The sequence below is a fragment of the Chlorocebus sabaeus genome, chromosome X, assembly GCF_047675955.1.
Source record: "Chlorocebus sabaeus isolate Y175 chromosome X, mChlSab1.0.hap1, whole genome shotgun sequence".
Lineage (NCBI taxonomy): Eukaryota > Metazoa > Chordata > Mammalia > Primates > Cercopithecidae > Chlorocebus > Chlorocebus sabaeus.
Window position 1 is genome coordinate 3,610,039 of NC_132933.1, and position 14,792 is coordinate 3,624,830.

Consider the following 14,792-nt stretch of genomic DNA (forward strand, 5'->3'; position numbering starts at 1 on the left):
TGTACCCCCTTTGTATCCAGTTAGTAATGAACTTGCTTTTGATTTTACAGGCTCATAGGTGGAAAGGACTTGCCTTGTCTCAGATGAAAGTTTGAACTTAGACTTTTGAGTTAATGATGGAGTTAGTTAAGAATTTGGGGAACTGTTGGAAGGACATGATTGTATTTTTAAATGTGAGGATATGAAATTTTGGAGGCACTAGGGGTGGAATTATATGATTTGGCTATTCCCTCATCCAAATCTCATCTTGCCTTGTAGTTCCCATAATCCCCATGTGTCATAGGAGGGGCCTGGTGGGAGGTGATTAAATTATGGGGGTGGTTACCCTTATGCTGTTTTCATGATAGTGAGAGAGTTCTAATGAAATCTGATGGTTTTATAAGTGGCTTTTCCCCCTTTTGCCTGGCACTTCTTGTTGCCACCATGTGAAGAAGGATGTGTTTACTTCCCGTTCTGCCATGATTGTAAGTTTCCTGAGGTCCCTCCATCCATGCTGAACTTTGAGTCAATTAAATCTCTTTCCTTTATAAATTACCCAGCCTTGGGTATGTCTTTATTTTTATAATGAGAATGGAGTAATGCAGTTCATTTGGTGAGTTTGTGTTTTTCTTGGATTGTCTTTATACTTCTAGATGTTCATCAGATCTGGGCATTGAAGAGTATGGTATTTATCATAGTCTTCTCAGTCTGGGCTTGTTTGTACCCCTCCTTTTTGGGAAGGCTTTTTAGATATTTGAAAGGACGTGGATGTTGTGATCTAAGTTGTATCTGTTTTAGGGGACACCTCAAGCTCAGTAACACTGTGGTTCTTGCAGTCTTGTAGAGGTTCTGCCTTAATGTTCTTAGACAATATCCAGAAGAATTCTCTGCATTACCAGGTAAAGACTTTTGATGGCTTCCCTTACTAACTTTCAAACAAATTAAGTCTCTCCCTATGTTCTAAGCCACCTGAAACTGAGAGTGGAGTGATAAAAGCACCCCTATGACCACCACCACTATTACTGTGCTAGGTCAGACCTGAACCCAGCACAGTATTGGGTCTCACTCAAGGCTTCCTGTAACTACTTCCTGGTTACTGCCTATGTTCACTCAAGGCCCTGGTGCTCTACAATCAGTATATGACAAAGCCAGCCAGGCCTGTGTCCTTCTGTTTGGGGTGGTGAATTCTTCCAGGCCCTTGGCAGATCTGGATATGCCATCTGGGAGCCAGAGACTACAGTCATAAATAGAAATCTACCTGGTTTTTCTCTTTTACTACAGCTGAGCTGGCTCTCAAACCACAACATGCAGTCTTTCCTACTCCACCTTCCCCTTTCCACAGGCAGAGGAGCCTCACCTCATGGCCACCATCACCACAGCCCTACAAGAGTAATGCGTGACTACTACTGATGTTCCCTTAAGGCCCAAAAGCTCTTCAATTGGCTTGTATTGAATACTGCCTGGCCTGGGACTCACCTTTCAGGGCAGTTTCCTCCAGTCTGGCCCAAGGCAGGTCCAGAAATGCTGTCCAGGAGCCAAGTCCTCAAATCAGGGTCCCCAAGAGCCTGCTTGGTGCTCTAACACACTGAGGCCAAGCTCGTACTGAAGGTTGGAGAAAAAAAAATCCTATTTACTTTTCCCTCCACTTTTTTTCAAGCAGAAAGAGTCTAGTCCCATAGCCATCACAGCTGGAAATGTACTGAGTCTCACTTGAAGCTAGCAAATCTCAGAGCCTCATCCAAGGCCTATCACATAGTATTTGGGTATCACTGCTGGTTATTCAGGGCCCAAAGGCACTTTAGTTAGGTGATAAATCCTGCCAGTGATGGTTCCTTCCCTTCAAGGCAATGGGCTTCCTTCTGACCCAGTGTATTTCTAGAAATGTCATCTTGGAGGTAGGGCCTGTAAAAAGGGCCTCACAACTCTGCTGCCCTATCCTTCTGTGGCTGAGCTGGTATCCAAGATGCAAGACAAAGTCTTCCCTACTCTTCCCTCTCCTCTACTTGAGTGGAGGGAAGGGATCTCTTTTGGAGCTGCAAGCTGTGCAGCTTTGGGTTAGGGGAGGAATGAAGCCAGCACTCCCTTAGCTGCCCTGGCTGGTGTCTCCATAGGTCACATGTCTCCCCACAATCAGTTCACTGGCTCTGGACCCAGTTTAGCACCAGAAATCACCTACGAATTGCTGCCCTTGTGGCCTAGACTGCTGTTCATGTTTACTTAGGGCTCCAGAGCACTTTAGCCCAAGGTGGCAAGGCTTATGGAAACTGAAGTTGTGCCTGCTGGGGTCAGTGATTCCCCTCTGGCTAGGGCTAGGATAAATGCTCCCTCCATGGGCAGGCATCAGCTAAGTTTGTTCTGGTTTTGCTTTCTGCTGTAACAGGGCAGCAGTAGTTCAATGTCTCACAGTTGCTGTGCTCTCCCCTCGTCAGTGTACAAAACAGTTCTCCATGCCACACCATCACTGACAGCGGATGGAGCAGGGGTGGTGTCAGTGATTCAAGACTGTTTTTCCTAACTCTTCTGTGCCTCTTTCAGTGATACATAGTTAAAATCAGGTACTGTGAGTGCTCTCCTGATTTTTAATTCCCATGAAGGTGCTTTATTTTGTGTGTGTATAGATAGTTGTTAAATTGGTGTCCTTGCTGGGGGGGGGGTCAGGGGGAGGCACAATCAATGGAGCCTTCGATTGTGCCATCTTCTTCTGCTCTCAACAACATTTTCAAAGTGTATTTTTATTGTCTTTTTGGTTTCTATTGTTGCACTTAAGAAGTCAACGTAAGTGGTGATTATAAGTCAAGTGGTCGTGTCTTTGTAGGTAGCATGTCTTTTCTGTTTTGCAATTTTTAAAATCTCTGTTTTGGTATTCTTTAAATTCATTATGCACTGCCTGGGATCTATTTTAATTTATTGAGCTTGCAATTCATTATGGTACTTGAAGCTAAAGATGTATATATTTCAACAATTCTGGAAATTGTAGTCCACTACTACTTTGAATATTGTTTCTCCCCTATTTTCTCGTATCTCTCACATTTAGAATTGTAATATATGTATACTGAAACTTCTGTTTTTATCCTTCATAGTACTATACCTCCCTTTCATATTTTCTGTCAGTTATATGTCTGAAATGTGAACTGGGCAATTTTTCCTCATATGTTTTTTTCCAATTCACTAATAGCTCTTTCATAAGAGATGTTATACTCAGATTTTGGGACTCACCCTCTCAGTGGTTCTCTTGTTCCCAGGACTTCCTCATGAATTTTCTTCTTCCAATCCAGAGCTTTTTCTCTGATAAGCTAATACTTTTTCAGATTTCCTCCACTTGAATTGTGATGGCTTAAGGAATTCCTTCAGTCTAAATGGTAGCAAATTCACAAACATCATCCAGCTGATTTCTTTCATTTAGTGGACCACTATCCTATTGTTTCTGCCTATTTTTTTTTTTTCACTGGGCCCCAGGGTCTCTCCTATTTGTGTGTAGTATAGAGATCAGCCAGAATTTTTGGCAGAATATATCTTCAGATTTGGAGGCCCATCCCTTCTGGGATGCTCTTACTTTTGAGTCTTCTATCCCTAGTAGTCCAGATTCTCTGCCACCTTGAGCTAGTAAGGCTGCTGTATATACTACAGGAATTCTAGGTTTGGGAAGCACCTTCAAGAAAGAAAAATCACAAACTCACAATTCTAATCTATTGCTGCTGCCATCTTTCAAAGGTAAACTCACCTTAGGTTTCTGTCTGCTTTCAGTCACACTCCACTGTTTTCAAGAAATACAGGTATATACAGTTGTTGTTCAGGTTTTATAATTAATAGCTGCAAGAAAATGTACTCAAATAATTTATTATACTGTTACCAATACCTGGAACATTTATTGTTAATTTATTTTGTATTTACATAAACAGCAAATTTGAATATTTTCTTCACATTTATTAGCAATTTTTATCCATTTCATGACTTTGCTGTTCATTTACCCATTTTATCTTATTTGTCTATAAGATATGTTTTTTTATCTTATCTATAATATTTCATTATTTATTGAGGATAACAAGCTATTCGCGAATCAGACATATTGTTATTTTGAGGCTCAGATTAAATGTATGATAAAATGTAAGGTTTTGGTTTTGTGGTGAGTTTTATATTGGCCTTCGATGGGGTCATTAAGCAGCAGAGACGAGGTAAGAAACTTGTTCTTATTTGGGTGTCACTGCATAGTGGAGAGAGCACTTGCTTTTTCATAAGGCAAAGTCTTATGATCAACTTGTGTGGTGTGTGGGGATGTGTTGGCAGCGGTCTTCCTAAAAAACGCCTTGTCAAATATGTTATCCTCATGTTTATTAAAATCTCCATGGCATTATGTCTCAATCATAATCATTTTCCTTACACACCAGGAGCTACTGTTAATAGACTGCTGCTTCTCTGCATCAGAGGAAATATTGCAAGGTAATTAATATTTGCTAAGGGCACTATGAGCCCTTACCAGAACTCAACTGAAACATTGTTTATCTCTCTTTTCGTCCCTAGGAGTACACTATTGATGTATTTTTTCGGCAGACATGGCATGATGAAAGACTGAAATTTGATGGCCCTATGAAGATCCTTCCACTGAACAATCTCCTGGCTAGTAAGATCTGGACACCTGACACCTTCTTCCACAATGGCAAGAAATCGGTGGCTCATAACATGACCACGCCCAACAAGCTGCTCAGATTGGTGGACAACGGTACCCTCCTCTACACAATGAGGTCAGAGAGTGGTGGCTCCCACCCAAAGTATATTGGGAGTAGGACTGGGCTTGAAAGCAGAATGTTTTAGAGTATCCACTGAAAATTCTCTCAAGTGTATAGATTAGAAATGTACAGGTATATATACACTTCCTAATACAATTGCATGCATACATACTCACAGACATATATATTCTAATAAACACATAAATAGAGAGTTGCATAGATGAACATTTTGAGAAACACAGAGGTATATGTTCATGATTTGTGTATGCATGCATACCCAAAGACACATGTGGACTAACACAGAAGGACATATGTATTCACGGTCACTTAAATACACAAATTCACAAAAACATACACACAAGCATGAACACTGATAATTAGAATTGACTAGGTTTAAATGCAGCAGCAAACTATCCCTATGATGCAGAGTTGTGAGTATCAAATGAGATAACTATGGGTATTTTGTGAAACATACAGTGTTTTATAAAGATAAATTTTAAAACACTTATTTAAAATTTTTATTTATTTAAATATATTTATTTTATGCTACATTACCTTAGGATACTGAGGATGATAATAAGTGAATTTTCCAAACAATTTAAGATTATATCTATGTCTATCTATCTATACATGGTGTTTATATGTGTGTGCATATGTGTGTGTATATATAATATTTAAATCTTCATAAAATATAAATTATATTTCATACTTTTCCACCTCCCAATGGATAAAAACATCACAATTTTATTTATTTCATGACTTATTACTGTCATAGAGTTATTAGGCATTGAATTTTGCTGTCAAAAAGAATAAGTTTGAAAGGATTTTCGATGCAGTAAGATTCTTTCCCCAATACTAAAAAACATTCTTGGTTTTTGGGTTTGCTTTTTATGAATGTTCTTGTTCCTCTGATATCAGTTGTCACTTCCTGAAGCTTCCTCCCACATTAATGAGTGCTAATTTTGTGTAGTGGAGCTTCTATGGCTATTTAGAATTGGTGTATTTGTTATTTTGCAGAAGAAAACTCAAATATTGCATGCCTGGTAAATAGGTGATGAATAAATGAAGTGTGTTTATCTGTATACTAATCTCTCATTACTTCAAATTTGCTATTTATTGGTGTTTTTCCCACAAGAATTTGGAAGATGAGGAGATGATCAAGGAAAAAAGGGTAATAATAATTACTTAAGAGAGAAGTTGGATGAGAGACAGGAGGAAAAATGAGCATAGAGGAGATATGACCATAGAGTGGAGGATAAAATAATGAATAAGGAAAGTGGATAGAAGTGGGAAGATGAGGGTTGAGAGGGGAGGAGAAGACTAACTACACAGAGTACATAGAGGCATATATATTGGAGAAATGAGAAAGGTGAAAAGAAAGAGAATATGAGAAGAGAGGAAAAAAAGAGTAGAGAAGTTGAGAAGACAAAGGATAAGATGGTTTAAAATAAAGAAGCTAGATTAGATATTAGGAAATCCTAAAGAGACAGGAGAATATAATGAAGTGGATGTAGTAGGTGGGAATAAAGAGGAAAAGACATAGAGAAGTAGAGGAAAGGACATGGGAGGAGATGAACAAGAGTGAGGGAAATCGTAGACAGAAGAAAGAGAAGCTTTCCTTCATTTATTCATTTGCCAAACATGTCTTGACTTCCTAATATATACATGGCCCTAAAGTAAATTCTGGAAATGCAAACATTAATGAGACATAGTCTCTCTTCTTAAGATAATCATAATATAATAGGGGAGAAAGACTAATAGCATAATAGCAAATGATGTTAACTAAAATGTTAAAGAGATGGGTAGTTGTTGGAATATAGAGCAGGGTCATCTAACTCATTCTTTTGGGACAGGTTGAGAGAAGAGTCCCTGGATAAGGCAAGAGCTAGGCTTCTGATTATTGGTATTAGCATTAGCATTTTATATTATTATGTAAGTAGAATGCAGTCCAGAAACTTCTAGGCAGAAGGAAGAGAGGAAGGACATTCTAGACAGAGAAAACCAAGTGAGCAGTTGCAGGGAATGGAAGGACGTATTTTAGGCAAGAGACTGAGGTGGTCAAGTTTTCTATTTCATATGGCTGTGTAGCTACCGGGTAAATAATGCATTTGAAGGTAAAAAGACTGGAATTAGAGAAAATGATTAAGAAACTGCTGAAATAGTCTAGATTAGAAGTGGTGTTCTAATTCAGAACAATGGATTAAGATGGAGAACTGACGATATGTTGAGGAAATAGGCAGTAAATATAGAAAACTTCAGAATGACAGTGAGGAGGAGTTGTGAAGGTAGTAGGTATCCAAATAACATGAGTGAAAGATGGTACTATAGGCTGGACTAGACGATATGAAAGTTAGGACAAATGTAGATAAGTCTGTGAGGTTAATTTGGGACAAGATAAGCTTAAGGTGATTGTAGATTATCCAGAGAAAGAAGTCTAATAGTAGTTGGATATTCGAGTCTTAAGATCAAGGGAGAGATACAATGTAGAGATATAAAGTATGGCATTGTTACTATATTGGAACAAATGGAAACGTAAAAATGGATGTCATCACTTCAGGAAAGAGTATAGAGTAAGAAGAATTTCATGCCAGGTATCTAGTCATCTAGCACTACTATCAGTAAGGCAGTGGAGGGGAAAGAGGAACCTATGAAAGAAACCAGGAAGAAAATGTCAGGGAACTGTTAACAGTGTGCAGTATCTTGAAAGCTAAGTGTGGTAGTCAATACTACCACTTGCCAATGTTTTCACTTCACCTCCATCTGGGTACAAAGTAGTACTATACTTCCCTGAGCCTTGAAGTTCAGCATGGACAAATGACTTGCTTTGGCTAACCAAATGTGCGTGTAAATAGCGTGTGTCAGCTCTGAGAGAGGATGGGAAGCCCTTCAAGAGCCAATACATAATTTGCCATGTTGCCTTCCCCTAGCCACGGTAAGTAGCATTATGCCAGGTGGTCTTTGCCCTATTATTCTATGCCCCTTATTGAAGATGACATAGAAGCGAGTGGGTCCCCCTGCCCCAACCAGAGATAGTGTGAGTGAGAAATAAACTTCAGTTACTTTAGGACACTGAGATTTTCAGATTGTTTCCTACTGCATATTAATCTAACCTGTCTTGACTGATAAATTAAAGTTTCAAAACAATGAGAGTTATCAATAACACCACTAATAGTATAATAAGTATATTAATTAACATCAATATAGTGTGTAAAATATGACAGACACTGTTCTAATAATTCTACTTTTATAATATTCCTAACAACTTTAGTAACTGTATGAGATAGGCACTATTATCCCAACTTTACAGATGAAAAAAAAACTAAGACACGACGTGGGTAAGAGAATTTTTCAAGTTAACTTGGGTAGTAGATGGTTAAGCCAGCATTATTAATATGGTAGGGTAGCTGCAGGTTCATGCACTTTACCCTGTTTACACATTTTTACAACATTGTTGGCTATAGAAAGAGATGTAATATAGAGACTTAGAAGTATGTCTTAAGTTTGGTACCACGGAGGATATTAGTATTCTTCACATACACTGTTTCAATAGAGTGCTAGTGCAATAGAGAGTTTTAGGAGTTGGAGTGGAGATAGTGCACATAGAAAATAACTTTGAGAAGCTTGTTTGAAAATGAAAGGGAGGAAGATATCATAGCTACATTCAGGGATAAGAGAAATTGCCTTTGTTTTCAGAGGAGAGACTGACACATACTTGTAAAATAGTACAAAAGCGTCAGTAGGAAGACAAAGATTGAAGATATAGTAGAAATAACACATCGCTGACAGCAAGTTCTCATACATACCATAAAGGGGATGATATCAAATCTACAGTTAGAGTTTTACTTGAAAGGAAGAGGGACACCTCTTCTCACATTGCATGAAAGTTTATGAGGTTATATATAAATGTTGAAATGAAGGTGGGGAGGATAGGACAGAGAAAAGGTATGAATGAATGTAATATATCAAGGAGAATTTGGGGAAACAGAGCATTAGGGAAGGAATAGATGGAAGAGGCATGCTTGTAATAAACTATAGGAAAGAGAAGAGTTTGAAAAAGAGATAAGAGTTCACACAATTGTGGAAAGAATGGAGTGGAGTAGATGTAAACAGAAAAGAAACTGTATGGAATGAGGTGCATGGAGGGACAGAATAATGAGGAGATGTGGATGGGCAGAGGACAGTAAGCAAATGGAAGAGAAGCAAGAGGAGGGAGAGAGTAATGGGCAGGAAAGGATCTGAACACAGTAGAGATTGCAAATAGTGAGGAGAAATAGAGAATGAATGAAAAGAACAGGATAGAGGAGAAACAACAATAAAAGAAATAAAGCATAGAAGATAGGTTTAAGTTTTTGGGGAGGGATAGAGAAGAGAGAAGAAAGGAGAGAGGATAGGAATATTGAAATATAAAAAAAATAGAAGAGAAGAAAGGAGAGAGGATAGGAATATTGAAATATAAAAAAAATAGAAGATGCAGGTTGAGGAGGGCAGAGGATGAAGCCGAGCAAAGGATTAGTTGCCTTGAAATAAAGTTGAATGAATGGGAAGATGATGATAACTGGGCCCTTTATCCTAGTCTGAATTAGACAAGAAAGTCAAGTTCGATGAGATTAGAGTCTATGTAGAATGCCCTTGTGCTTATTCAGATTTACGGAATAGAGGAAGTACAGAAGCATGGAAGCATGATGAAGTCATTGGTTTCCTACACAGTAGCACCTTGGGTCCAGGAAGGTGGGCCTGGAGGGAGACCTAGGCTCAAAATGGAAAAATAAAAGCCTGGCTCTTTTTACAGCCCCACAATTAATTCACCTAGTGACATTTCTCAAGTCACAAACCGTCTGCTTTCTCTAGTCTGATAGTAATGTAGCTGCTGCCTGTCTTGCAGGCATATGAAAAGCAAAAATTGAATAAGGTCTGCAGAATACTTAGAATTTTTCGGAAAGTGTTATTCTTTAGCATCCCTATATTATTTTGACCCTCAGGAATCTTATCTGGAGTCCATGGGGAGACTACAGTAGGACAGCTTCCTACTAAAATCTGAGCAAGCATTACATGGGTATGTAACTAGGGCAGTGTAGAAAGAAGCCTTGCTTTGCCTCATCTTGGGACCTCAGAACAACCATAAAAATACAGGCTAAAACCCATTACCTGCTGCTTACTTCAGCAGCACACATACTAAAATTGGAACAATGCATAGATAATTAGCAGAGCCCAGCCCAAGATGATACACACATTTATAAAATATTTTCTATTATTCAGGTATGGACATATAGAGAACTTCATCTTTATTAATGTCATATAATTTGTTTATGAGGATACAGGTAAATGTGTTCATTGTATATAAATGTTGCATAATATATAATACTGTAAAAAAGTCCTATTGACTATCTGAATATGAAGGATAACTCTTTATTGAATTTAACTAGATTTTATCCTATTGACTTAAAACATTCACTCAGCACATTCATGAGTGCTTATTATGTTTAAAGTTCTGGAAGGCACAGGTCATGCTCTTAATGACTCTACAGTTAAAGAGACATGTGCACAGATAGCTGCACAGGAATACAAAATTCCTGAAATGGAGGTGCAAAATGTGCTAGAATTGCAGGAGAAGTCACATCTAAAATGATATGAGGTTATCAAAAAAAGCTGCAAAAGGAGGTGATGCATAGTTTGTCCCTTGAATCTTGAAGGAAGTGTAGGTGAATATCAAACAAATGAGAGACAGGGCTGAGGTAGAAGAGGATTTTCCAGGCAGAAGAAATAGTATGCACAAAGACATATATTCATGAATCGACATCATGCATCAGAAAATCCATGCTTCTTTGTGAGACCTGATAGGGGAAATAGAGAGTATTATGGGAGCATCTAGCAAGGACAGTGAAATGAGTCTGTGGGGAATAGCCACAATAAATTCCAGAGGAATTCTGAATGATTTCTGAGACCTAAAAGATCTGTAGAAGTAAATTAAAAGACAGGGAGGAACTATTCCAGAGTTCGAGTATAGCATGTATAAAGGCTTGAAGAGTGAGAGGAGAAGGTAGTGATGATACATTGAAGGACTAGAAGTTCAGTGTGACTGGACCAGAGTACAGTGCAGGAAAGCAGTCTGAGGTGGAGGGAGGGGCTTATATGCTATGTTGGCATAAACATGATAAGTATCCATTAAAGAGTTTATTGCGGAGGAAGAAATCAAACAAATTTGCATTTAAGATAGATCACTCTGGGAGCAGTGTAGGAGGCAGATTAGAGGAAGGCAAGGCTGAAGATGAGGTGCCTAGCTAAGAAGCTGCCATAATACTCATATGATAATCCTAATGACAACTATGTATTATATATACTATGTATATGTAGTATACTATGTGTTGAACACCTACAATTTGTTACGTACTTTATGTAAAACATCTCTAATATTCACAACACTTATTCTAGCTTCAGGTTACTGCTTTTCCCACTAAATTAGGTTTTGAGAAAGAATTGTGGACATACAGTATGTTCAAGAGGTAGCACTGATAGCACTTGGTGCCTAATTGGAAGTGTGGGGTTCAGGATGTTGTGTGGCTGGTTTCTATAAGCAAATAAGTTGCCTAGGATAATGGAAGTATTGGGGTATAATATAAATGATATAAATGATGACCCAATTGTTAACATTTCCATAGAATAAAGAGGAGTAATCAGATTTTGGAACATGGCAGTGATAAAGAAAGGGAGTAGGAAATACAGCCAAAAGCATACCTATTTGGAAGGATTTGTGCATGACAGATGAGGGATGATAATGAAAAAGTGATACAGAATATGTTTATCCTGTAGTTACAGGAAAGCATTATTGTTTTTACAGATTTATTTATGTTTTAATTGACATATAAAATTGTGTTTACTGTGTACAACATGATGTTAAGTATATATACATTGCAGAATAATTAAATCTTGCTATTCGCAAATGCATTACCTCACATAGATATCCTTTTGTGATGAGAACATTCTCAGCATTTTCCAATAATACAATGTATCGTCATTATTGTCAACTAGTCACCATGCTGTATAATAGATCATTTGAACTTATTACTCCTACCTAATTATAAATATGCATCCTTTGACCAACATAATGTTTTTTTAAAGTGAATGATATGACAAGAGAATTTGTGATAACACAAGTTGCTGAACCCCAAAATGAATAAAAGTTCAAACATGATAGAAGTATATTTCTTGCTTCTGAAAGTTCAAAGCAGGTGTTCCCCCTTGACAAGTGGCTCATTTCCAAGTGGTGCAACACATGGTTTTCAAGACCACTGTGCTTATTTGTATTAAGTCAACAGAAGATGAAAGAGCATGACAGATTGTATATGAGAGGTATTTATAGACTAGGCCTTGAGTGGCATACTCATCTCTACTGACATTACTTTAACTAGAATGAGGTCACATGGACATGGTGGGAAAAGAAACATTGCCAAGAAAACGAGAAAGTGGATTTAGTGAACAGTTGGCAAGTATTTGCTAATCCCCGTTTTTTTTTTTTTTTTTTTTTTTTTTTTTTTTTTTTTTTTTTTTTTAATTAAAATCCATGGCTGCACTCTGGAAGATAAATAGACAGAAATACTAGTTAGCAGACCCTTTCATAGTCCAGGGAAGACTGACAGAGGTACAACAAAAGGCAGTGAGAAGTGAGAGTGGAAGAAGGGCAAGTATGATGAGAAAGGTTTTCAATAGAACTTGAAGTCCAACTGAATATAGGGTATTGAGGAAAAAGGTGCATTGAGAATGTCCCTGACATATTCTCCCTGGATACTGGTTGAATTGTGATGTTATTAACAACCACCACCACCACAACAAAAAACTCATTATAGGAGAAGAAGGAGATATTTTGGAGAGAGGAGGGGATAGTTAGGAGTTTACATGTCTCGGGGATTTGCTATATGCCATATATTGTGCTAGTCGCTTCACATGTATTTGTTTCATTTAATCCTCACAGCCATGTTCATGTGTATATACTACAGAAGCATAATATAGCATGGTTATTAAGAAGGTGGGTTCTGCAGTAAGACTGCTCCTGGTCCTTCCTCTGTAAAATGAGGCAAATAATAACAATGCCTGCCTCATAGGCCATTGCAGGAAGTAAATGAGATAAGGCATGTAAATTGCTTGGTATACTTCTTGCCATTCTGTGAAGTGTTTTTATTTTTATTGTTAATATCCCCATTTTTACAGTTAGTAAACTGAAGTTTCAATAGAGCAAGCTCACACCACCAATAAGTGGCAGAGCTGGTATAGAGACCCAAGTCATTCTGCTAGTGAAAACCTTTTTTCCCCTTTACATCACATCATTTCCTCTAATAAGGGAAGGTGTGGGCTATCAGTTTTAAATAACGAATCTGAGGTGGACATGACAAGCTGCAGTTGGAAATGCAGTTCTGGAACTCAGGAAACCTTTGACACAGTGAAATTTGTAAAACTGAATACATTGCACAAAGTGTCAGCTATGGATTATGTTACACAGTAATGGTGTCCTACATTTAGCTCAAAAGAAATAGGCACTAGTTTCTCCATGTTTAATCACCAAGAAGAAAGTGGTGCTCTGAACCAATTAAGTGTGGGTTACTATCATATTAAGGCCATGAAATTTTTTATTGTATGACTGAGTCAGTTTTATGTGCTTTGAATATTCCAAAGACAAACTATTTGAAGGCTAAATTCTGCATGTCAGGAACCCTCCTCCCACAAACTTCATAAGTAAAATTCTTCTCCTACTTATTTAGATGCAAATAGCTTGCACTTGCATGTTCATTATAGCATCTGCCTCTGAAATGGCCAGGAACCAGGGAAAGCATTTGGGCCAGACTGTTAGTTGTATAGGATTTAATGTAATCAGATCAACCAAGCATTGATAGCTTGTTTCACACAGTCTTTTTTTGTAAAGGCTTTTGCTCTAGGGGATTCCACCTGTAGTTCCTTATTCATTAAGCTAGCAACTGACTCACAGAGCCACACTTAGTGAATCTCACTCTAATGAACAGAAGTAAGAGCATAGAAGAGATGGAATGGTTCATTTTGGGCTCTGAGAAAGCTTACAATGAGGTGAGAAGGAAATAATAGTGTAAGTCTTCAGTCAATCCCAAATTACTCTGTGCACTCTTCATGCAAGGATATCAACTTCTGCCCTCCAAGAGCTCATATCTTAGGAGGAATGATGGGACACATCATTCACTGTACTATAAGAGGCATAATGGAAGTTTCACACAAAGCTGACAGTGAAGTGCTATGAGCTAAAAATTACAGGATTCACTGAAACCTGGGGACATGGGCCCAGATGTGTGGCAGGGCTTCACAGGGGAACTAACATTTGAGCTGGAAGGTGGGAAGGAAAAAACGTATTCCTGAGAAGTTTCACATTATTATTTCATTTTTGCCAGTTCCATGTGGAAATCATGGCCTTGAAATAACAAGGACTGCCTTTATTCTCCAAGCAAGAAACTGGTCTCCAGGCAAATTGAGTCTGTTTAAAAGTTCACTCTAACAGAGGGATTTACAGGTCAACATAAGTGTCCCTCTTGTTCCAAAGAACCCAGCTACTTTAGATGCTACCCCTAGACAGAATAGAAACTCTGTTGTAGTAGAATAAACATCAGAGAACGAATTAAGAGCCATGGTTGTGAATCCCAACGTTGGAACAGATCAGCAGTGTAACCATGGGCAAGGCATTTTTCTTCTCTGGGTCTCAGTCTCTTCTTTTGGGACACGTTGCTGAAAATACCTGCTCTGCCTATCTCACAGAAATATTTATTAAATCAGGAAACAGCTGTCAACCATCTGCTGTGTGCCAATTACCATACCAGGGATGGGATTACAATGATGAAGAGACCACTCTCTCAAGTTGCTCATAGTCCTGTGCAGAAGACAGAGAGCTAAACAGACACTAATAATCTTATGTGGTAAGGTCTAAGACTGTTGTCCAAAGAGCTCTTAGATTGCTGTGAGCTGGAGGAAACCACAATACTTGTAGGGCACAGACAAAGCACAATGGAAGAGGGAATATTTGAGAAAAGACTTGGAGGAAATATGTTGTGCATATAAAAAGGAAAGGGTACTCCAGGCAGG

At 38.3% G+C, this 14,792-nt stretch overlaps 1 protein-coding gene and 1 non-coding gene across 2 annotated transcripts in view; both read left to right on the plus strand.

Annotated features, from left to right (window-relative positions):
- Positions 1 to 14,792, plus strand: part of GABRA3 (gamma-aminobutyric acid type A receptor subunit alpha3) — a 289,627-nt gene that overhangs the window by 197,383 nt on the left and 77,452 nt on the right. The window contains exon 5 of the mRNA XM_007993008.3: positions 4,498 to 4,718. Within this exon, the coding sequence (XP_007991199.1) occupies positions 4,498 to 4,718 (221 nt within the window). The remainder of the gene's footprint in view (positions 1 to 4,497; positions 4,719 to 14,792) is intronic.
- Positions 9,852 to 9,956, plus strand: LOC119620996 (U6 spliceosomal RNA). The gene has a single exon (XR_005237535.1). It is a non-coding gene; the product is annotated as a U6 spliceosomal RNA (small nuclear RNA).